The sequence below is a fragment of the Mesoplodon mirus genome, assembly GCF_964341445.2.
Source record: "Mesoplodon mirus genome assembly, chromosome: 4".
In the NCBI taxonomy this organism is placed as follows: domain Eukaryota; kingdom Metazoa; phylum Chordata; class Mammalia; order Artiodactyla; family Ziphiidae; genus Mesoplodon; species Mesoplodon mirus.
The window spans coordinates 153,787,571-153,813,737 of record NC_138979.1 but is presented as its reverse complement, the minus strand read 5'-3'; the positions used below and the strand labels follow the sequence as shown (position 1 = coordinate 153,813,737).

At 35.1% G+C, this 26,167-nt stretch overlaps 1 protein-coding gene across 3 annotated transcripts in view; it reads right to left on the bottom strand.

The window, feature by feature from the left end:
- GPHN (gephyrin) overlaps positions 1-26,167 on the bottom strand; it is a 631,539-nt gene that overhangs the window by 114,904 nt on the left and 490,468 nt on the right. For all 3 annotated transcript variants that reach the window (XM_082617455.1, XM_082617456.1, XM_082617457.1), the window contains one exon: positions 5,856-5,993. In XM_082617455.1, the coding sequence (XP_082473581.1) occupies positions 5,856-5,993 (138 nt within the window). The remainder of the gene's footprint in view (positions 1-5,855; positions 5,994-26,167) is intronic.

The following is a 26,167-nucleotide window of genomic DNA, read 5'->3' as shown; positions in this document are numbered from 1 at the left end:
ATGATCCCATTATGTGAAATGTCCAGAATAGGTAAATCCATAGAGATAAAAAGTAGGCTAATGGTTGCTTAAGGCTGAATGGTGGTCTGTGGGGATAGGAGGAGGATGATAGCTAAAGGGGATGGGGATTCTTTTTGAGGTGAATATGTTCTAAAACTGACTGTGGTGATGGCTGTACATATCTGTGAATATACTAAAAACTTCTGAACTGTATAATTTATGTGGGTGAATTATACTGTATATGAATTGTATTTCAGTAAACTTATTTTTTAAAGGGCAAGAATAAGAGATTTTTTAAAAAAAGGATATTTCTCTCATTTTAACATATAGCTATATATAGAAGAGTCAAGAAAAGTCATATTTGAAGCACACATATACCATCTGGTCTTTACAGATCTTTAAAATATCCTGGAAAGAAAAATAAAACATTTCATTTGGAAAGAAAGAACAGCTTCATGCTTAAGCTTATCAATATAAATCTAGTAATAGAAAATTGGCCAGATTTTTATTTTGTACTCATGCTAAATATAGGGATTTCTATCTTTAAGGTAAATTAGATCCCTACTGGATTAGTTCTGCTTTTGGAGTTGGTATCAAGTTAACCTACCAGCAGAACTTATGTCTATTCAAAGAGAAAAACATGCATTACTTCAAGTTTTTTTCTAAAAGCCTAAGGCAAGGGAAAGGATTTGAAGAGAAATACACAATTGATTAGAAAATGGTAAGGACTCCCAGCTGGCAGCAAATACTTGCGAACTGAAGGAATAAACGTCAGGTACACCGCTCCACTACAGCAGCAACTATATCCACATATCTCAGTAGGATTCATGGATTAGACAATGGATAGCTCTTCCAAGCAGTCAATATTACATTTCATTCAATGATCGACTTTGGAACTTTAAGAGTATATAGTAGTGCTGCAAATTACTTTATCACATGGGGCAGTCTCTCTTGCATACATATAAATACTTAGATAGATGTTAAACCATCTCTTCTCTTTGCCCATAGGTGGAGCCCAAGTATTAGTGTTGAATAAACTTTGGGCACGTGGTTTTAGAAAAGGAGCCAGGCAGCAGTAACTTCTCAACTAGATATTATGACTGTTTAGGCACTCAGAAAGCCCCCTTGTGTGGGGGAGTTCTTTTTATAGGTACACAATTGAGTAAAATTAACTCGCAGAGGAATCAGACCTATAATGCTGGCCGAATTATTCCTATGTCACAACCAGGCAGACTAATCTTCCTATTTCATACCTCCTTCTATGCATATCATTATATATTTTCATATATATATTTTTTCTTTTAAAATATATTATAAATATATCTTGCTTTAGGTCAGAGACAAGGGAGAACTACCTCTGTTGTGGTCAATATTCTAAAAAGGATACTTCACTGCTTTAAACTGAGTTCAGTAAACTTAAAGCTTCCTTGTCTAGAATTGCTTAAGTCTTCTGTGGAAATACAAAGAACTGAGGTCAGCGATGCTAAAGTCTTTGGTCATGAAATCTTAAAAAAAAGGCTAGCGCTTATAAAATAATGCTCTTAAGAAAGCAGAATCCTTTCTATTCAAAGATTATAGTTTTTCCATTGTTAATTGAACGATATTGGGGATTACAGGGAATTCTAGAATATTTTAATCTGCCTTTCAGTAGCTAGTACTGTACCAAGTGTGAATTTGTAATGTGTTCATGTCATGCATTTTATAAGCAAAGATGAATCATAAATGGTAGTCTTGCAAATATTATCTTCTATTGGTATTCCTCTCCCAAGAAACCAGAGTAAAGTATTTATAATCAGTGGAGCACTTGCTCCTTAAAGGCCTTGCTTGCAGATAGGAGCTGAAAATAGTAGATATGCTAAAGGGCAGACCAGAGACAATAGAAAATTCACCTGTAGTCAAAATAGATTAAAACAAACAAACAATACACTTTACACATCTAGGCACTTACTTTAGAAGAATAATTTTCATACTGATTTGAGACGTACTCTGCTATAATGGAATGAACAGTAAACTAGGAGTCAAGAATCCTAGGTTCTAGTTGTTTTTAATCATAACAATTTGTCTAACTCTAAAAACATTATTACACCTCTTTGGTCCTAAATTCCTTTGTCTTTAAAGTAAGAGAGACTACCTGATCTCCAGGTTACCTTCTTATTGTAATATTATAAGTATTTAATATATTATATTGTAACATTACTTCACAGAGTTACCCTATATGTATGACCTTGAGAGCATCACTACCAGCACTTCTGTATACATGATTTATTCTTAGTTTTCTGGGATTATTGTTGAACCTTCACAGACATATAAAAAGTAATTTTAGAGATCCTACAGTAGCAAACTGCCTCATAGATTCAGTGGTTCTGGATCTCTCTTAGGAAACATGGGCATTCCTCTACAGGCTTCTATAATTGTAGGTGTCAGAGTATTTGCAGAGGCAAAATATTTGGGATTTCAGAGAACTGTGAAAGCCTTTCAGTCCTTCTCACCCCTATGAAATTCAATAGTTAGAGGTGTATCTAGTTGAAATCAAAATGAACTATGAAGGTTTGCTCATTAAAATGCAAACATCCTTGGAAAAGATAACATTTAAAGTATAGTGAGAATGAGTTTCTAATCTTTTTTCTGGGGAGAAATCGCTTATCTTGAGTAAGAGAATTACAGGCCACATTTGACTCAAAACTCAATTTACAGTGACTCACGTTTAGATCACTCAGCTTTTTATACCCATGTTGTTTATTAGGGCATTTATGAGAGAGTGATCAAATATGTCAGTGCTTGCTATTATAAAACAAATGAACAAAGTGCTATGGGGACATGGAGGAAGGATATTTAAGCCAGTTAGGGAAAGGGAGAAGCGGACACCAGAAATGTCTTCATGGAGGAGAGCTTCTTAAGCTTAATCTTAAAAAACATGTACTGGCAAAATGGGGAGATGTTGGTCAAAGGGTACAAACTTTCATTTATAAGATGAATAAATTCTGGGTATCTAAAGTACAGCATGGTGACTGTAGTTAATAATGCTGTATTGTATACTTGAAATTTGCTAAAAGAGTAAATCTTAAGTATTCTCACCATACACACACATACACAGAGTAACTATAAAGTGATAGATGTATTAATTAGCTTGATTATGGTAATTATTTCACAATGTATATGTATATTAAATCATCATGTTGTATACCCTAAATATACACAATTTTAATTTATTAATTATGCCTCAATAAAGTCAGAAAAAAAAAGAATACATAGCGGCCAATTATAAAGGGCCTTATATGACATATCAAGGAGTTTGAATTTTATCTGGAGGTTATGAGGAATACTACTGAAGAGTTGTATGCAGGAACGTTAATATCAAATTTTGAACAGATAACTTTGGTATGAAATTGGAAAATGGATGTAAAGATGCTAATTGGGGGAGGGAAGCCTTTACAATAATCCAGGAAGGTAATAATAAAGACCTAAATTAAAATCATAGCAGTGGGGATGGCAAACAAGGGACAGATTCAAGAGGACGTAGAGGAAATGAGTATTGTAGAAGTAAAAAAATAAGTTTAATATTGGTCATGTTAAATTTACTAGCAGCAGGTATACATTTGTTGTAAGAGTTTGGAGCTCAGGCAAGGTCTGGGCAAAGATACAGATTTAGAAATCACTTAATAGTTGGTACTTGAAACAATTGGCATGTATGAGGTTATCTGAAGTGAATGTGTAAGATCTGAAAAGGGTCAGAGACAAACACTCTAAAGAAAGTTCATATTCAAGGAATTGACAAAGGAACGCAAGCTTACAAAAGAGCCAGTAAAGGAGAAAATGTACCATATTGTTTATCTGTCCCTCTCCTGCACTACACAGTGAGAGGCATGGGGTGGGGTTTTATTTTATTCATCCTTGCATTATCTGGACTTAACATAGTGCCTGGAATTTAGATTTTTAATAGATAATTGTTGAACAAATTGAATTATGTTTCTATATATGGTGTTGTTTTCTAAACAACTAATTAAAGTACCTAGGAGGTTTAATTATAATGCTCTTTTGCATTACAAATCGAGTTTGATCCAACTCAAAGGTTGAATGCAAACCTAACTATTATTTTTCATCATCATGCATGGCAACACTTGACAAGAAGTTAACCATCCATGAAGAGTTTGCTTACTTATGAGTGACAACTGATTTGATGAACAAATGAAGGGGAAACAAGCACATGAAAGGAAAAGAGAATCCACCTGACAGTATTATTTTTTTTCTAGAGGAGAAATAGAAATGGCCATTTCCAGTTCTGTTTTTTCCTTAAAAGGACTGGAATTTCTGTCTAAATGTGACTTGGCATCACAGTGAGATTTTTCTAAGGACTGATGTTAAGAGAAACTACCCTGATATTACAAGAGGCCAGGGATGGTTAACTTATTTTTATAACATGTAAATTTTTTCAACTTAATTTTACATTCATATTTTCTGAAGATGTCTTAGTGTTGCTTGACATAAAAATATCTAAATATCTGTACTTAATAATAGAAATAAACCTATTTCATTAAAATTGATTTCTGAAATTATGTAGTTAATTCCTAACTCCCCACTCTAGTCAGTTTTATTATCTTTATTTCCTTTAATGAGGAATAAAACAAAAACAAAAGAAAAGGTTTAAACCTAATGATAACATATCTAAAAGAATGTAAGTCAAAGATGTAGGATAGGTGTAAGTTATGTAAAAATAATTTTTGTCTAAGTCGGGTCAGGGATCAAAGAGCTAGAATTTGGCATTTAATATTTCACTAGTTTTAGGCCTTTTAATTTTAACATAATTTGTTACTTTATCTACTATTGTTTTTTATATTTTAACACTGGAAGAAGAGCACTATTATGTAGTAAAAATAAGAATGCTAAGTCTTTTTTTTTTTTTCTTTTTTGGCCGTGCCACGCATCTTAGGGGATATTAGCATGGATTGAAGCTGGGCCACTGACATGAAAGCGCCAAGCCCTAACCACTGGACTGCAAGGGAATTCCCAAGAATGTTAAGTCTTGAGCCTTAATCCTATTCCTTTTCTGCTGTTCTATCTGAGTTTGAGTTTTCTTGTAGAAAAATTATGGTGTCTGTATAGATGCTCTCTACTGTTCATTGAAATTTGAATATTTTATGATCTGTGAATAAAGTCCTTTATTTGTAAAAGCAATCCTTTTGTATTGTTTTTATCTGTATAACAAAAACAATTAAGAAACTACATTTTATTCAGCTTGCACCAGAACTGAACTTTTAGAAAGGGAAGTAGTTGATTAAAAACTGAAAACACTGGGGAAAACTACCCTTCCGTTATCTTTCCACAAGCTGGTCTCAGTGTACTATTAAACTAAGAGCAGAAAATGAGAAGATATATGAAGCAGAAAAACTGAGATCAGACTGGTTGCTCAGTGATCCATAGATGAATTAACATAGTATTTACATTTTACATTTAAAAACATGATTTCCACAAATGAAAATAATTACGAGACACATTAGTTATCTCCCATTTCTGTCAGAAAGGACATAAGGCAGACTCACAGTCAACTGTTTTTCTCACTCAGTGCTGACAGTCCTTTCTTTAGAGTACTGGTATTTTGATGAACAGGAGAAACACTGTTGACTTTTTCCTTTTTTTTTTTTTTTCTTTATGTAAAGGAAGCTTTATGGGTATTTTACTCTGTATACCATTAAGATTGATCTTAGAGTTGAATAGAAATAAGAAGCAAAAAGCAAGATGATAATAATTGCAGTAATGATTAATAACATTTCTCTTTCAGGAAAACTGTGTATTAGTGTTAGATGAATCTTATTTGGAAAAAAATGAAAATAAAAGGCAATGGGCAAATATAACAGTACCTCGGTAGTTGATGATTTCTGTCCCAAGCACCGGAGTCATCTCCAGGACTGTGATAAAGGCTTTGTCCATAGATGTTAGAGGAAAAGGAGACATGCGGTGTCTTCTAGCCACCTTGGTGATATCGACAGCACTGTGACCTAAACAGGAAGATAATTAACTAAGAATATGATGCTGAAACACTGATTAAAAAGTGGAAAAGGCTTATAAATATCAACAATTCTCAATTTCATGTGTCCAGAAATGAAGATTACAAGGTGAGAAACTTTTTCCTGCTTCCAAAATATGGCCTGCTTTGGTGGAACATTAAATCAAGTTAGTAATGTTACATCATGTATCAAAAGTTGGTGAAATTTAATGATGATATTGGCTAATCCTTTTTGAGTGCTTAACTATGTGTCATGGCACTATTCTAATTAATCTTCACAACCTAAAGGGAGCCATCATTATTATCCTTTATTACAGATGAGGAAAAAGAGGTTTACATATCTTGGCCTAAATTGCAAAGCTAGAAACTGAAGAGCCAGGATTCAAACCTAGGTAGCCAGGCTTTAGAGTCCATGTCCTTAACTACTATACTGAAGTTTGAACACTTAATGAGCTAGTTAGTGAAATGAAATATACAAACTTGAATTTATTCAGAATTTCATAGGAAATTTTCTTTCTTCTAAAAACACAGAAAAATATTATTATTTACTCACTCCCCATGTAACCTTATCTAGTCCCCTGGCATTAATACCACCCATACACTAAACCCCCTAATTTTATATATCCAACCCCAACCTCTACCTTCACCTCTAGACTTATATGTCATCCAAACAGCTGGTGGATAACAGCGGATATCTACAAGCTTATAAATCATCAAATATGCACTTGAATGTGCAACAGGCAATTCAAACTTAACATGTTCAAAATCAAACTCTTGATTCCCCACCCTCCTAACCTACCTGCACGATGTCTTATTCTCTTGCAATTCCCATCTCAGTAAACAGAAACTCTACTCACTCAGTTATTAATCCAAAACCTTGGTGACATCTTTGATTCTTCTAGTATTGTCAGAACCATATCTAAACTACCATTAAAATGTCTCTAGAATCTGATCATTACTCACCATCTCTACAATTATTACAATAATGGGAATCATCACCATTTCCTGGGAAATTGAATAGTGTCCTAACTTGTCCCCTTCCTTCTATCCTTGTCCCATTACAGTCTATTCTCCACACAGTGTTACAATGCTGCTTTTAAACTGTAAGTTGAATTGTGCTAATCTCTGCTCACAACTCTCCATGACTTTCCATTTCACTCAGAGTGAAATCTTTGCTATGGCCCTCAAAGCCCAACATATTATAGCCTACACTGTTCTCTTCTCCTATCATTTCACCCTTATTCAATGTGCTCTAGCCAAACTGGTTCCTTGCCTGAGAATGCCAAATACATCCCTCTTTAGGGTCTTCATACTTGCCATCTCCTCTATTTGGACCATTCTTCCCCAGATATTATGGTTCCATTCATTCCTCATTTCTTTCAGGTCTTTGCTAAAGTGCCACCTAATCAGAGGCCTTTGTTAAACATCCTATATAGAATACTACCTACCATCACTCTCTATTCTCCTTACCCTATTTTACTTTCTTCATGGAAAAAAAATATATATATACATATATACACACACATATACACATATATATTGATATATATATACCTATAATATATATTTATACTTATTTGTTTACAATCTTCTTAGTAGAATGTAAGCTCCATGACAGCAGCAACTTTGTGTTTTTTATTCACTGTTGTCATCCCCAATACCTAGAACAGTATCTGGCACATATTAGGAAATAAAAAATAAATAGTTGTTGACTTAATAAATGAATCATTTAATGACAAAAAGGAACTTCTTAGAGCACAATAAACAACTTGGCCTATGCATAAACAACTTGGCCCAAAGGGTAAACATAAAAGGAGCAACTGCAAACACTGTTGCTTGGCTATTGTAACTGATATCCACAATTCCCTTCTTCCGTAGCCACCTTTCAGCTAAGACTGGCCATATGATATAAGTGCTGGCCAGTGAGATGTAGGAAGAAGTCCCTGGGGCAGGCTTCCTACTACAAATAAAAAGATAAAGAGATAAAGCTTTAAGAGGAGAGCATGGCTAGATACTGGGAGGTGCCGTAGCCATTTTTCAACCATGAGGATAGAAACCCACACATAAGTATTGGAAACACGAGAATAAAAAGAGGCAGAGTCTCTGATGACAATACTGAGCTGCTGTACAAGCCCTGGACTGCTTGCCTCCAGACTTTTTATATGTGAGACAAATAAGCTCCTATTTCTTTAATCCACTTTATAATGATTGTATATATCCCTCTGTAGTCTGTAAGTTCCTGGTCACTGCAATTTATTAAATTTAGTCCTCCTACCCAAACCCCAGCAGCTGCTTCAGACATATTCACTGAACTGACTTACAGGAACTGTCCCAAAGAGTTTTCATTCTAAGACAAATGACATTGTCATAAGTAGTCAAAGAAAAAGACACACAATATGCTTATACTTATTTCTCACCCATGGGTAATCACAAAATTACAAAATTTTCAAAGCCTGAAGGACCTTAGAGATTATTTAGTGCTAAATATGAAAAATTTTTTCTACTTTAAGGTGAACACTTAAAGAAGGATTACGTATGATTTATCATTTACCTATAATTGAAATGTAAATTTATTCATAACTCACTTTCACTACAGTCCCAGCCACGTCATTAAATATCAATAAATACATATTGTCACAACCAGTGTAACTGAAGAGAATGATAGATAGGTGTTTCTATAGACTCTTTTATTCGGGTTTATAGATCTCAGATCTGATCTTTTCTAAGATATTCTTTACTTCCTTTATGGTGAAAATTGTGTACAATCTTATAAAAGCTGTGCTTTTAAAATGTTTGGTTTCTGAGGAGAAAATTGCACTTTATTAGAAAGCAAGTTTGATTATCAGTGATACACACATCCATTCAACAAATATTTACTGAGTGCATTTTATGAGCCAGGCACAGTTACACCCTTGGTGTACACAGAGTAAGATACACCCTGCCATGAAGAATGTTTCAGCTCAGCAGAAAGGAAAGACATGTAAGTGAATAAAAAAATAAGGGCAGGAGGACAGTAAACAAATGGATGGTTCTCTAACTATAGAGATTGATATTTTTTTAAATTGGAAATTGCATACCAATTTCCCCCAGCCTGGAAAAATCTTTCCTGTCTTTAATAATTTTGTACCTTGTTTATATCTTTCTTACGGCACCTACCACTTTCTATCTAATGTTATAGACATTTAAATATTTGCCTTACCTATGCTAGTCTATCATAAACTCCTTTAAGGCAGAACCTATATCTTATTAATCTGTGTATCCTTTGCTACTTTTATTTTTTCTTTTATTTTTTTTTATTTTTATTTTTTTTGCGGTATGCGGGCCTCTCACTGTTGTGGCCTCCCCCGTTGCGGAGCACAGGCTCCGGATGCGCAGGCTCCGCGGCCATGGCTCACGGGCCCAGCCGCTCCGCGGCATATGGGATCCTCCCAGACCGGGGCACGAACCCGTATCCCCTGCATCGGCAGGCGGACTCTCAACCACTGCGCCACCAGGGAGGCCCCCTTTGCTACTTTTAGAGCAATGCTTTCCTTATACTAACAGTAGGTACTGAATAAACACTTGAGGTATGAATGAATAGCAAATCCTTCAAACAAAGCTAAAAGTTGGGAAGGAAGATTCAAAGTGGCGCCTCCTGTTCTGCCCTTTGCGTCTCTAGGTCCTTTCATATTTATAAACTCTCTGTCACAAAGTGACAGATTAATAATCCAGATTGCTAGATAAATAATCCAAACTTTGATGCTAATGGGTTAATATTGGTCCCTCACTAAACTATTTGCATGTTATCACAGGGGCTTTCTGGATATAAAATAAATTAACTGAAAGAAATGTCTCAAAGGAGGAGTATTTTATTTCTCTGGCACATTAGCAGATATGTGTGTGTGTGTGTGTGTGTGTGTGTGTGTGTTCTCAACAAGTGTTCACTGAGCACCTTCTATGTGCCAAGTGGCTTCTTCCCACTCAAGACCCACCTACAGGCACATAGAAATAGTCAGCTACTTCACCAATAAAGAAGGGCTAACTTAGTTGTGTAAATATGAGAAAAACAGTATTGTTACCTTCTACACACAAGAATAAAATGATATAGATAATAGCTGCTCTTTTTAAAATTGAAGTATAATTTACATTGTTGTGTTAGTTTCAAGTGTACAGCTAAGAATATATATATATTCTATTTCAGATTCTTTTCCATTATAGGTTATTACAAGATACTGAGTATAGTTCCCTGTGCTATACAGTAGGTCCTTGTTGTTTATCTATTTTATACACAGTACTGTGTATATGTTAACCCCAAACTCCCAATTTATTCCCCCCCCCACTATCCCTTCTGCTAACTATAAGTTTGTTTTCTATGCCTGTGAGTCTATTTCTGTTCTGTAAATAAGTTTATTTGTATAATATTTTTAGATTCCACAAATGAGTCATAACATGATATTTGTTTTTGTCTGGCTTACTTCACTTAGTATAATCATCTCTTGGTTCATCCATGTTGCTGCAAATGGCATTATTTCATTGTTTTTTATGGCTGAATAGTATTCCATTGTGTGTATGTATGTATACACACACACACACACACACACACACACACACACCATCTTCTTTATCCAGTCATCTGTTGACGAACATTTAGGTTGCTTCCATGTCTTTGTTATTGTAAACTGTGCTGCAATGAACACTGGAGCACATGTATCTTTTTGAATTAGAGTTTTCTCTGGATATACGCCCAGAAGTGGGATTGCAGGATCATATGCTAACTCTTACTTTTAGTTTTTTAAGGAACTTCCATACTGTTCTCCACAGTGGCTGCACCAATTTACATTCCTACCAACAGTGTAGCTGGGTTCCTTTTTCTCCACACCCTCTCCAGCATTTATTATTTGTAGGCTTTTTAATGATGGCCATTCTGACTGGTGTGAGGTAATACCTCATTGTAGTTTTGATTGTCATTTCTCTAATAAGTAATAGCTGCTCTTTTTACATAAATAGAATTAATATATAACATTAACATACCTAGTTCTGTTGTATCCCTCACCACATGTAGGATGACTATGTGACCATATAAGATTCCATTTAACAAAAGACTATAGCTAAAATAAGTTTGAAAACCATTGACCTAGGTGATGCGGTACTCTCACGTTCAGATCAAAAGTGGATAAGCCATGCTTGAGGGACAGCACCAGGGACACACACACAGAGCCACTGGCAGCTGGAGGCACAGGCTGAGGATGCACAGCACTCACATGTATAGCTCAGGGGCTCTTATGCAGGCCTCCCATGGGCTGGCATGGTGAGGCCCATTTTTAGAAGGCATACATTTCCAAAATAAATCTGGTAAGCAAATAGTTATGTTTCCTTCTTTTGTTTCTATAAAAAAAATTTCAACTATTTTTTGATGTTGACACCAGTGACTGACAAGAAGCTTTAAAATGAAAGCTTCACAAAATTTAAGAATAGTTGTCTCTGACTTCTCCTATTTTGCAAGTTAAAACCCCAAAGCACTTCTAACAGACCTGGGCCCCTGAAGAACTGACTCAGACAGGAAAAAGCACCATGAAATGTTCTCCCCCACACCCCAGCCCTCTTCTTGATTCTGAGCTCAGCATAGAAATCTGATAGAAGAGAAAAAAATAGGGGGAATAAAGTATGCACTGAAGGCCAGATGGGTTATAGCCTAGCAGCCAGTTTTCACAGAGTGGTCCATAAATCCATTTACAAAGAAGTAGGAAAGGAAGGAAAGAATAATTTTTAAAAAGAAAGAAGGTTATAACAAAAGGAAGTTGGGGTTTTGGACAGTGAAAATATCCAAAATTTGGATACAGTTTTTCCTATAAAGCAAAAGCTATTTCCCGGCCACAAACATATTCTGATGACTACCTTACAAATGAATACCAACAGTCATAAAGATAATCTGTGACTGTACTAGCTCCATTCAATTTAGGTAAACTACTGGGTTGGCCAAAAAGTTCCTTTGGTTTTAAGTAAAAATAAAAGACATACTTTTCATTTTCACCAAGAACTTTATTGAACTACATATTCACTGTTTTGTTCCACAACCTTCTGCCATTATTCAGGCAACTTCATAATTCCTTCGTTCCAAAACTTTTTATCTTTTTGAGCAAAGAACTGTTCCAGGTGCCTTTTACAGTCTTCCAGAGAACTGAAATATTTTTCATTAAGAGAATTTTGTAAAGACCGAAATAAATGGAAATCTGAAGGTGCAATGTCTGGTGAATATGGCAGATGAATCAGAACTTCCCAGCCAAGCTTTAACAGTTTTTGCCTGGTCATCAAAGAAACATGTGGTCTTGCGTTATCCTGATGGAAGATTATGCATTTTCTGTTGACTAATTCTGGACGTTTTTCGGCGAGTGCTGCTTTCAGTGGGTCTAACTGGGAGCAGTACTTGTTGGAATTAATCATTAGGTTTTCCTGGAAAAGCTCATAATAGAGGACTCCCACCATATACACAACATCTCCTTCTTCAGATGAAGACGGGCCTTTGGTGTGGTTGGTGGTGGTTCATTTAGCTTGCCCCACCATCTCTTCCATTACACATTATTGAACAGTATCCACTTTTCATAGCCTGTCACAATTTGTTTTAAAAATGAAATGTTTTTGCTACGTTTAAGTAGCGAATTGCGTGAGGAAATATGGTTAAGGTTTTATTTGCTTAATTTACGTGGAACCCAAACATCAAAGCGATTAACATAACCAAACTTGTGCAAATGATTTTCAATGCTTGATTTGGATATTTTGAGTATGTCAGCTATCTCCCACATGGTATAATGTTGATTGTTCTCAGTGAAAGTCTCGATTTGATTGCTATCAAGTTCAAGTGGTCTACCCAACCATGGAGCATCGTCCAACGAGAAATCTCCAGCGCAAAACTTCTCAAACCACTTTTGACATGTTCCATCGGTCACAGCACCTTCTCCATACACTGCACAAATCTTTTTTGGGGTTTCAGTTGCGTTTTTACCTTTCTTGAAATAAAAAAGCCTAATATGCCAAAAATGTTGTTTTCTTCCAGCTTCAATATTAAAATGGCTACACAAAAATTCACTAATTTTGATGTCTTTTTTTAAATGTATGCTGATAATAACAGCTGTCACAATACAATCTAACAAAATTGTTTCAAATGAAGTTAAAGACAACTAAGCCCTCCTAGAGCCATCTTACGGAAAAAACCGAACCAACATTTTGGTCAACCCAATATAAAACAAAACAAAACTAACAAACATATGGAAATATGTGTCCTACTGAGAAGATTATTGTGTTCAAAGAAATATTTACTTAAACTTATAATAGTTTTAAAAAATGTATCTTTATTGAAGTATAACTGCTTCTCAATACTGTGTTGGTTTCTACTGTACAACAAATCGAATCAGCCATATGCATACACATGGCCCCGTATCCCCTCCCTCTTGAGTTTCCCTCCCATCCTCCCTATCCCACCCGTCTAGGTCATCACAAAGCATCGAGCCGATCTCCCTGTGCTACACTGCTGCTCCCCACCAGCCAGCTATTTTACATTTGGTACTGTATGTATGTCGATGCTACTCTCACTTCGCCTCAGCTTCGCCCTCCCACCCCATGTCCTCAAGTCCATTTTCTATGTCTACCTCTACTGCTGCCCTGCAACTAGGTTCGTTGGTACCATTTTTTTTTTTTTTTAGATTCCATATATATGTGTTAACATATGGTTTTTGTTTCTCTCTTTCTGACTTACTAAACTCCATATGACAGACCCTAGGTCCATCCACCTCACTACAAATAACTCAATTTTGTTTCCTTTTATGGCTGAGTAATATTCCATTGTATATATGCACCATATCTTCTTTATCCATTCATCTGTCAATGGAAATTTAGATTGGTTCCATGTCCTGGCTATTGTAAATAGTGCTGCAGTGAATATTGTGGTACATGTCTCTTTTTGAATTATGGTTTTCTCAGGGTTATGCCCAGTAGTGGGATTGCTGGGTCATACGGTAGTTCTATTTTTAGCTTTTTAAGGAAGCTCCATACTGTTTTCCATAGTGGTTGTATCAATTTACATTCCCACCAACAGTGCAGGGGGGTTCCCTTTTCACCACACCCTTTCCAGCATTTACTAGATTTTTTGATAATGGCCATTCTGACTGGCAGGAGGTGACACCTCATTGTAGTTTTGATTTGCATTTCTCTAATAATTAGTGATGTTGAGCATCTTTTCATGTGCCTCTTCGCCACCTGTATGTCTTCCTTGGTGAAAAGTCTATTTAGTTCTTCTGCCCATTTTTTAAATGGATTGTTTGTTTTTTTAATATTGAGCACCATGAGCTGTTTGAATATTTTGGAGATTAATCCTTTGTCTGTTGTTTCATTTGCAAATATTTTCTCCCATTCTGAGGGTTGTCTTTTTCTCGTTTATGGTTTCCTTTGCTATGCAAAAGCTTTTAAGTTTAATTAAGTCCCATTTGTTTGTGTTTATTTCTGTTACTCTAGGAGGTGGGTCAAAAAAGATCTTGCTGTGGTTTATGTCAAAGAGTGTTTCTCCTATGTTTTCCACTAAGAGTTTTATAGTGTCTGGTCTTACATTTAAGTCTTTAATCCATTTGGATTTAATCCATTTTTGTGTATGGTGTTAGTGTTCTAATTTCATTCTTTTACATGTAGCTGTCCAGTTTTCCCACTTATTGAGGAGGCTGTCTTTTCTCCACTGTATGTTCTTGTCTCTTTTGTCATAAATTTGGTGTCCATATGTGCATGGGTTATCTCTGAGCATTCTTTTCTGTACCATTGATCTATATTTCTGTTTTTGTGCCAGTGTCTTGATTACTGTAGCTTTGTGGTATAGGTTGAAGTCAGGGAGCCTGATTCCTCCAACTCCATTTTTCTTTCTCAAGATTCCTTTGGCTATTCGGGGTCTTTTGTGTTTCCATACGAACTGTAAAATTTTTTGGCCTAAAACTGTGAAGAATGCCATTGGTAGTTTGATACGGATTGCACTGAACCTGTAGATTGCTTTCGGTAGTATAGTCATTTTTACAGTATTGATTCTTCCAATCCAAGAACATGGTATATTTCTCCATCTGTTTATGTCATCTTTGATTTCTTTCATCAGTGTTTATAGTTTTGAGTACAAGTTTTTCACCTCCTTAGGCAGGTTTATTCCTAGTTATTTTATTCTTTTTGTTGCAGTGGTAAATGGGAGTGTTTCCTTAATTTCTTTCTGATTTTTCTTTGTTGGTGTACAGGAATGCCAGAGATTTCTGTGCATTAATTTTGTATCCTGCAACCTTACCAAATTCACTCATTAGTTCTTGTAGTTTTCTGGTGGCATCTTTTGGAATGTCTATCATAGGCAAACACTGACAATTTTACTTCTTTTTTTCCAATTTGTATTCCTTTTACTGCTTTTTCTTCTCTGATTGCTGTGGCTATGATTTCCAAAACTATGTTGAATAAGAGTAGTGAGAATGGACATCCTTGTCTTGTTGCTGATCTTAATGGAAACGCTTTCAGTTTTTCACAATTGAGTATGTTGCTTGCTGTGGGTTTGTCATATATGGCCTTTATTATGTTGAGGTAGGTTTCCTCTATGCCCATTTTCTGGAGTGCTTTTATCATAAATGGGTGTTGAATTTTGTCAAAAGCTTTTTCTGCATCTATTGAGATGATCATATGGTTTTTATTCCTTAATTTGTCAATGTGGTGTATCACATTGATTGATTTGTGTATCTTGAAGAATCCTTGTATCCCTGGGATAAAACCCACTTGATCATGGTGTATGATTCTTTTAATGTGCTGTTGGATTCTGTTTGCTAGTATTTTGTTCACAATTTTTGCATCTATGTTCATCAGTGATATTGTTCTATAATTTTCTTTTTTTGTGATATCTTTTTCTGGTTTTGGTATCAGGGTGATGGTGGCTTCATAAAATGAATTTGGGAGTGTTTCTCCCTCTGCAATTTTTGGGAAGAGTTTGAGAAGGATTGGTGTTAGCTCTTCTCTAAATGTTTGATAGAATTCGCCTGTGAAGCCATCTGGTCCTGGACTTTTGTTTGTTGGATGATTTTTAATTCAGTGCTTGTGATAGGTCTGTTTATATTTTCTAATTCTTCCTGGTTCAGTCTTGGAAAATTGTACCTTTCCAAGAATTTGTCCATTTTTTCATGGTTGTCCATTTTATTGGCATATAGTTGTCTGTAGTAGTTTCTTATAATCCTCTGTATTTCTGCAGTGTCAGTTGTGATTGTTCCTTTTTCATTTCTAATTTTATTGATTTGTGTCCTCTCCATTTTTTTCTTTCTTTCTTTTATTTTAACATCTTTATTGGAGTACAACTGCTTTACAGTGGGGTGCTAGTTTCTCTCTTTTTTCTTGATGAATCTAGCTAAGGGTTTATCAATTTTGTTTATCTTCTCAAAGGACCAGCTTTTAGTTTTATTGACCTTGCTATTGTTTTCTTTGTTTCTATTTCATTTATTTCTGCTTTGATCTTTATGATTTCTTTCCTTCTACTGGCTTTGGGTTTTCTTTGTTCTTTTTTCTCTAGTTGTTTTAAGTATAGGGTTAGATTGTTTATTTGAGATTTTTCTTGTTTCTTGAGGTGAGATTGTATTGCTATAAACTTCCCTCTTAGAACTGCTTTTGCTGTCTCCCATAGGTTTTGGGTGGTTGTGTTTCCACTGTCATTTGTTTCTATGTATTTTTAAGTTTCTTCTTTGATTTCTTCAGTGATCTCCTGGTTATTTAGTAGTGCACTGTTTAGCCTCCATGTATTTGTGTTTTTTACAGTTTTTTTCCTGTAATTGATTTCCAATCTCATAGCACTGTGGTCAGAAAAGATGCTTAATACGATTTCAATTTTCTTAAATTTTCTGAGGCTTGATTTGTGACCCAAGATGTGATCTTTCCTAGAGAATGTTCCATGTACACTTGAGAAGAAAGCGTATTCTGCCACTTTTGGGTGGAATGTTCTATAAATATCAATTAGATCTATTTGGTCTATTGTGTCATTTAAAGCTTGTGTTTCCTCATTTATTTTCTGTTTGGATGATCTGTCCATTGGTGTAAGTGGGGTGTTAAAGTCCCCTACTATAATTGTGTTACTATCAATTTCTCCTTTCATGGTTGTTAGCATTTGCCTTATGTATTGAGGTGCTCCTATGTTGGGTGCATAAACATTTATAATTGCTGTATTTTCTTGGATTGATCCTTTGATCATTATGTAGTGTTCTTCCTTATGTCTTGTAACAGTCTTTATTTTAAAGTCTATTTTATTTGATACTAGTATTGCTACTCCAGCTTTTTTTTTGATTTCCATTTGCATGGAATACTTTTTCCATCCCCTCACTTTCAGTCTGTATGTGTCCGTAGGTCTGAAGTGGGTCTCCTGTAGACAGCACATATATGGCTCTTGTTTTTGCATTCAGCCAGTCTGTGTCTTTCGGTTGGGGCACTTAATCCATTTACATTCAAGATTATTATCGATATGTATGTTCCTATTACCATTTTCTTAATTGCTTTGGGTTTGTTTTTGTGAGTCTTTTTCTTCTCTTGTGTTTCCTGCTTAGAGAAGTTTCTTTAGCATTTGTTGTAAAGCTGGTTTGGTGGTGCTGAATTCTCTTAGCTTTTCCTTGTCTGAAAAGCTTTTGACTTCTCCATTGAATCTGAATGAGACCCTTGCTGGGTAGAGTCATCTTGGTTTTAGGTTTTTCTCTTTCATCACTTTAAGCATACCCTGCCACTCCCTTCTGGCCTGCAGAGTTTCTGCTGTAAAATCAGCTGATAACTTTATGGAGATTCCTTTGTATGTTATTTTTTGTTCTTCCCTTGCTGCTTTTAATAATTTTTCTTTGAATTTAATTTGTTAGTTTGATTAATATGTGTCTTGGTGTGTTTCTTTCTAGGATTTATCCTGTATGGGACTCTCTGTGCTTCCTGGACTTGGGTGACTACTTCCTTTCCCATGTTAGGAAGTTTTCCACTATAATCTCTTCAAATATTTTCTCAGACTCTTTCTTTTTCTCTTCTTCTTCTGGGACCCCTATAATGTGAATGTTGTTGCGTTTAGAGTTGTCCCAGAGGTTTCTGAGATTGTCTTCAATTCTTTTCATGCTTTTTTCCTTTATTCTGCTCCTTGGCAGTTATTCCACTATTTTGTCTTCCAGCTCACTTATTCGTTCTTCTGCCTGATTGTTATTGATTCCTTCTAGTGCATTTTTCATTTCAGTTATTTTGTTCATCTCTGTTTGTTTGTTCTTTAGTTCTTCTAGATCTTTGTTAAACATTTCTTGTATTTTCTCAATCTGGGCCTCCATTCTACTTCCAAGACTCTGGATCATCTTTACTATCATTACTCTGAATTATTTTTCAGGTAGATTGCCTTCATTTATTTGGTCTTGGTGGCTTTTACCTTGCTCCTTCATCTGTGACGTATTTTTTTTGCTCTTTTTTGTTTTTTTTTTTAATGAGTGGGATTGTGTTCCTGTCTTTCTGGTTGTTTGGCCTGAGGCTTCCAACACTGGAGTTTGTAGGCTATTGGGTAGAGCTGGGTCTTGGTGCTGAGATGAGGAACTCCATGAGACCTCACTCCGATGAATATTACTGGAGGTCTGAGGTTCTCTGTTAGTCCAGTGGTTTGGACTCAGAGCTCCCACTGCAGGAGCTTCCAACTGACCCCAGGCTCATGAACCAAGATCCCACAAGCTGCTGGTTCACTTTGGGGTTTCCCCATCTCCTTGGGCATCAGAGTCCCCCATCAGCGGTGAGCAGGTGCCCTAGTGGTGGGGGGATGCTCTAGATAGTTTTTTGATGTGTTCGTGGGGGGGAGATGAGCTCCATGTCCTCCTACTCCACCGTCTTGAGCTGATCAAATCTAAACTTATAACAGTTTAGCTGGTGATGTATGGTAATGATAATTTGTAGGTAGACTGGCTACTTTGAGAAAAATAAACTACAAAGTACTTTAGGATATGGGATCTTTATATGGGAGTAGGGATGGTGATGGGGAGTGGAAGTCTAGACATCTTCCCTACTCATAGATGTCCAACCTAAGCAAAGAGTAACAGGCTGAATTATTATAACATTTAAATTGGCAGCAGCCTTATATGATGGGTTTAATTTTCTGAAGTAGATTTTCAGGATTAAAGCAATTCTAAATTAGCCACAGATTGATGATCTAGAGGTTTCTCTAATAAGCCTAGGTTTCCATTAGTAAAACTTAACTTGTCTCTTTTATATTTTCTCATGTTTAGGTCCAGACACGGGGTTGATTACATGTGAGTTCAGAATCTTTGCAGGTAAAGTACTCAAAATATTATTGAGAGTTCCTATCTTCCATGCAGCATTTATAATCACTAAAAGACTACATATGATGTTCACTCAGGGTTGACATCATCAAAGACATATTTAAGTACTAATGGCAATGTCTATGAAGTACAAGGCCTTCAAAGGGACAAAAAAGTACAAATGGATTCCTTTCTACTGAGTAAACCAGGGATCTTTGTTATATAGTAGTAACTTTTTTCTTATGGCATGGCCATCTTAAATGAAGCTGTTCATACCAATGGATTGACTTTTTCCCACTTCAAATGCATCCTTTTTAACCTGCCAATTCTTAATATACAATGTTTCATCTTGGCTTGAAAATCCATTTTTTAAATTAGAAGTAAATGAAGATTGAGAGAATCAAAAAAAAAAAAAGAAGTAAATGAAGAAAAGATGCTTTCAGGTGACAGAGTGTAATAGAAACAAGATGTTCAGGCAGGTTCTTCTTGATTGAATTCAAAACCTCAAGAGAAAACTTTATTCTTCAAAACAATCGGTAAAAGAGTTCTCCAAACTACTTAAAGTGTAAATCATTATTCATTCCTTAGATACAGAAAATCTCACGGGAGAGACCTGGTCTGCCCTATTAATATTACTGCCTCTATTTCCCATTTTATTTGCAGCTTGAATTTCTTATATTTCTACTTCCTGGATCTTTCTGAACACAAACCATCGAAGACAATGAATAACTTTCCTAGGAAGCTTAAAAATCAAAGGCAATAGTAATTTATTCAGGTTAAATAGCTAGGGCCTTTGGTAATTCAAAGAATGTGTGGTCCAGATATACAAAGCACTTAGTCTTTCATATAAACCTCAAATTAAGAGAAATCAGGTCCAAAGCTCTAGGGAAACATTGGTAATAGTAGCATTTGTAGGCTTGGGTCTACAGGGCACTGTGTATATCTGAAAATAATTTCTTATATTGTTTTCAATTTAATAGCCTTTTTCTACTTGATTATTCAATGTTTTTCTACTTGTTTTTTCAAGATAATGAATAATATATCTGACAAAACCTAAAAATCATGGCTGAGGGGATTGTGTTATTAGGATACTAACAGATAATACAATCAATTTAATAAAATAATTAAAATCCATGAGCATATACTAATAAACTAATGATTAAATAAAATTCTTCATTATAGCAGAATGTCAACTGATAAATGAAAAGAAGGAATTAGAAAGTAACCACTTGGTAACTATCATAGTAATAATTGGTTCATGCAAAAACCATCAATGGATACTAAAACTAGAAGCTGAAAAACCTCAAGAAAAACAACATATTTATATAGTCTCAACATATATCCCCACAAGATTCTTATTAACCACAATAGTAATTTTACAGTGGAGAAATCTGACAGATACCACTTTAACCAAATGATCAAAGTTAATACCACTAGTAATGGGACAAAATGACATCATGAAATTCCTAATATAATGTACTAAGAAGGACACAAAATCACATATGAGGTATTACTGTGAAAAATGCATAACCTGAACCAAATCATCAGGAAACATCAGAAAAGTCTAAATTTGAGGGAGAGCCTACAAAATAACTCCCCTATACTCTTCGAAAATGTCAAGGTCATGAAAGACAAAGAAAAATTGAAGAACTGTTCCATATAAAAGAGCCTAAAGACACATGATATCTAAAAGTTATGCATGATTCTGGATTGGATCCCAGATCAGAAGAAGAGAATGTTTTTTCCCTTTGGCTATAAAGTACATTATTAGAAAAATTGGCAAAATGTAATTTGAATAAGCTTACATAATAGCATTATGGCAAGGTTCATTTCCTGATTTTGATAATTGTACTGTGGTTAGGTAAGAATATATATTTTTCTTTTTTCTTTATTTTCTTCCTTTTTTTTTTTTAAAAAAAGGAAATATACATTTGAAGTATTAAGTGGTAAAAGGCATCATGTCTGCAATTTACTCATAAGCAGTTCAGGAAAATATGCATATTAATATGTAGAGAGAAATGATAAAGCAAATGTGGCAAAATGCTAACACTTGGGGGAATTTGGATGAAAGATATACAGGAACTGTTTGTACTATTCTTGTAGCTTTTCTGAAGTTTGAAATCACTTCAAAATAAAAAAAATTTAAAAAGCTTTTTTCAATAGTCCCTTCTTTATGAAGCAATGCATGACCATTCTATTTTTTTCTGCACTGAGCACTAGGAAATACTTTATCACAGGATTCTCATTGCGTATTGTATTTACTACATATCTTATAGTAATTATACTTTTTTATATACATGTCTGTTTTCTTAACTAGATTAACAGCTCTTTGAGAAAGGAAAACATGTTTTAAGTCAAGGCCCAACAATACTGTGCACACAGTGGTCACATAGAAAATTTTTGATGAATGAGTTTCTAAATGCTTGATTTTAATCAGTCTAGAATACATAGATTGCCAAAGAAGATGGGCTGTAGAGATATATACATATTCTATTCTATATATACATATATATATATATATATATATATATATATATATATATATTCTATATATATAGAGAATATATATGGTATTCTAGAATTTGAAATACAATTTCAAACTCAATACTGGTCATTAATTTCAATCTTCTTTTTATTAGAACTGCCCCCCTTTTAAAGACAACTGCAAATATTTGTTAACAATGAAGTGAAAATTAGGTATTCCTCTCTTTTCTCTATGTTTTTGTTAAAAAGTAGTGAGTCACTGTAGTAGGGAAAAGAAAAAGGAGAGTAAAAAATATGATAATTATCACTTTTAGCTAAGGTCAAATAATCAGCAAAATGGAAAATTAGCTTTGTTCAATGCATGTACTACTTAGCTTGAAGATTAAATGATAACACTGTAAGCAACACTGTAAATAAATCCTTATAGGTTCTTTTTGAGATCAAGAAGTTTATCTACAGAAAAATTATAAGTTCAAAAGGAGGAAAAAGTAATTCATTTCCCATGGTCAGGTATGAACTGTCTTGGCAGCTGTCTTCCTTTGGCTTTTAATTTAAATTTGTTACATCAGGTAAGTTAAATATACAAAACTAAAAGTAAATAGGTAAAAGAACTGACAGAACAGTGTAAAAAGAGATGAAGTGAAAAAAATGGTATTAGAAGATATAATGATTAAAGAGAACAGCTAAAGTAACACTAAAAAAGGATAAAATTATTTTTAAAAACTTTAAGTGTAGGAATCAAGTGCCAATATTCCTAACAAAGGAAGCAAAGCCTTTTGAGTTGAGGTGGCTTCAGATCATCAATAGTAGTTTTTCATGACTGTCTTTATAGGGCTGGATTTCACAACGAGGTATTCTTAAGGATGAGGGCTCTTGAGGAAGGTCTCAAATCGGGATCCCTGGGTTCTTGCCCTTACTAGCAGTGCTAGTGCTTTATATACATTAAGAATTGTGGGCGGGAGGGAGGAGATATGGGAACATATGTATATGTATAGCTGATTCATTTTGTTATGGGGCAGAGGCTAACACACCATTGTAGAGCAATTATACTCCAATAAAGATGTAAAAAAAAAAAAAGAATTGTGGGTACTGGTTATAGCCATTATGGCAAAAGACCAGCTTTCAGACACAATCTTCCCCTTTTCTGCCCCCATCTTTCTTCAGACCTTTCTCTTTGCTTACACTATTGGTAACTACCTTTTGCTTCGCTGTTATGCTGGTTCAGGAATATAAACCTCAGAGCTTGGTTTATATTTCCTTGGTTCATTCCTGCCCTGCTATCTGATTTCTGGTTTGGTGCACTTTGGGTCTCTGAACTCTAGCTGCTTTTGTTAGGCTGCTAGGACCCCCCTTTTAATCTTCAGTAGTCAAAAAAGCTGACTGAGAATTCTCTTATTCCCCAAAGAGGCTGTCAAGATACAGTTTCAGACATACATATATATCACGGTCTTTTGGCAAGTAGTAGATGTTAATTTGTATGGCTGAGAAAGGAAATCTTAGAACAGGTGATCATAGAGAATGAAGCAAATGTGAAGACTGAGTTAGTGTCATTGGTGAAAACAAATCTAGTTTTTAAGATATTTTGCACAATATGTAGATAAAACTATGTAGTTTACTCTATATTTATTGGGCACTTGATATGATCTAGGTCTTTCCATAGGCCTAAAAAGTAGGGTTAATTCACTACTAATTCTGCTGATATAAATGCTGTACATTAAAAAAAAGTATGAATCATAGTATGATTGTAACTGTAGAAATAAAGTACAATCCAAGGTATATACTGGAAGAAAATAATTATATGTGTTAGTAGTTATGTTTAAGTAGTAGGATGAGAGTGATTTTTTTCCCTACTTTTATTATTCAGATTCTTGACTGATTCTACGATACTCAAAAATATTTAATAAATGCTTTTAATTTGAAATTATTATTTTCTTAGTCAAACCTAGTCAATATCTTCCAAACTCATGGTCCAAATTCTAGGGTTCTAGGGAAATTTTTCAACAGCATCTGATTTAATTACACTTTTAACTATTAAAAGCTTCCTACTATTCTAAGGATAAAGTTCAGGCTGCCTAGAGTAATGTGTTAGGCCTTTCACAATCTGTTCTTTCTCTTCAATTTCATCTCTCTTTGCTCTTACACATACCCTTCTTCTAGCTATAGCAAACAATAATTACTAGTACACAGCATGATTTTGTCACACATCTGTATCAACTGTCCTTCTTCTTGCAGTCCAACTAGCAAATACTTGCTTATTTTTTAAGACTATGAAGATAAGGTATGGGTTATATCAATATATGGTATTCTAATTCTTATGTTGCTCAAGTTAGAAATTGGGGGTCATTCTTGACTTCCTTAACTTCCACATCCAGTTTCTAATCCTGTCAATTGTGATTCCTTAATATTTCAAAAATCCTGCTTTATTTTTCTATTACTATTGCTTCAGCTTTCATTCAAGCTCTCATCAGATTCCTGGTTCTGATCTCACCCTGACTCAATTCATTCTCCACATAGTAGTAGACACTATTTCAAAAGCTCAAACTTGATCTTGTCACTTCCATGTTTAAATTCTTTTATTGGTCTTTACAATAAGGTCCAAACCCATTGGGATGGCAATTAGGATGTCTGTCTGCAAAAATTATATGGCCAATTGGAGGTCATGATCTGGTAACTTCTTCAGCCTCTTTTTTCCCTCATTCCCTTCTTCCTCCTCCTCAAACCATACCTCCTCCTCTATCTGCATGTCAAACTGCCTGGACCATGGTAACCTCTCCATAAATGTTAAACACTTGCATTAATATTATTTTTTATAGAGCCATCGACTGAGATAAATAGCCTTAAATTCAGGTAGGGAGAACAGTTTGAATAAAGCTGCTCCATCTGTTCCTTCTCATCACTGTCACTCTTCTCTACCCTGCTCTGTGCCTTCAAGGAGCTAGTGTTTATGAACAGGACCAATGGTCTCCCTGCCCCTGTGGCTTCTGCTTGAGTACAGCCAATGGGAAGTATTGGCAGGAGAGTGGTGAGCACGAGAAGAGTACAGAACTAAGGTATTTCTTCCCCTTGGCCTCCTGTTAGTGGGAACTGAGACCAGAATAGTAACTAAAACCAGACTGTGGAGGCCTCTGAGTGTTAGGCTTTGGAGTTTGAACTTTATCATGTAAGCTGATGGAAAACCATTTACATAACTTTATCATGTAAGCCAATATTTTAAAGTTTTTAAGCATGGGTGTGATGCCCATAAAGATTTCTTGTAGAAAACAAATTCTACCACAGAGAGGTTAAAAGATTAGCTCAAAGTCAAATGTCTTAATAGACAGTAGGTCAAGATGAAAAGACCAAATCTCCAGATTTTGTCTGGTGTGCTTCCTCCTATCTTACACTAGGGGAACTTTCTTTGGTTCAACTTCATTTACTAAATATAAATTGAATACTCTCTCTATATAAGGCTGTTTATTAAACATTAGGGAGTGATGTTAAGGTAAATTAGATGGGATTCAAATTTCCATAATTTCATGGAACACACAAATCAGGCTGGGTTTTAAGTAAAAACAAACAAACAAACCTGTAAATACTTATGTTTTAATGTAAAAGCAAAATACTATGTATGATAACACAGAAAAGGGAATAACTAATTCTGATGGAACAACCTGCAAAACTTCATAGAGGTGGTAACAACTGCTTTGAGCTTTAAGCAATAAGAAAAAGGAAGGAACATTTGAAACAGAGTGAACAAAAAGAGAGAGAGAGAATTCTCATTTTAGAGAATGAGAAATTGCATAATGAGGTTAGAGGTTGGATGGAGAGGATGAAATATAAGACATAAACTGGTCAATTCAGTTAGGACCAATTTTGAAGATGCTTATAGTACTGTGGAAAATGGAGAACCATTCAAGACTTTTTATAGTGAAGTGATACATAAAAATGTAATTCTTGACTGATGGTAGATTGTAAGGAAGAGAGACTATAGACAGGCAGAGCAGTTAGTGTGCTACTGCAATGCTAAAGCTAAAAGACAATGAAGGCCAGAATACAACAGCAATTGGATAAAGGATATTTAGAAGAGCCATAACAAAGGGTTCTATGAGTGATTGTGCTTTGGGAAGGAGAAGGTAAATATTATGGTGAAATTTCAAGTTTGGTTATTAGGGTGGGTGAGAGTATCATTAACTAAGAGAGCAATATAGAAACAATTTGGATGGAAGGGTATTAAATTTGGTTACTGATGAGGGAAATGTGAGATGCCAGCAGGACATCAAGGGGTGATTCCAGTATGCAACAGCAAGGAGTGTCTGGAGTTTGGGAGAGAAGGTAGGCCTATATTTAAGCATCAGTAGTATACACCTAGTAAATCCAATAATATAAATTTCTATTTTTTTACTCTTAACAATTTATAAGTGTACAGTAT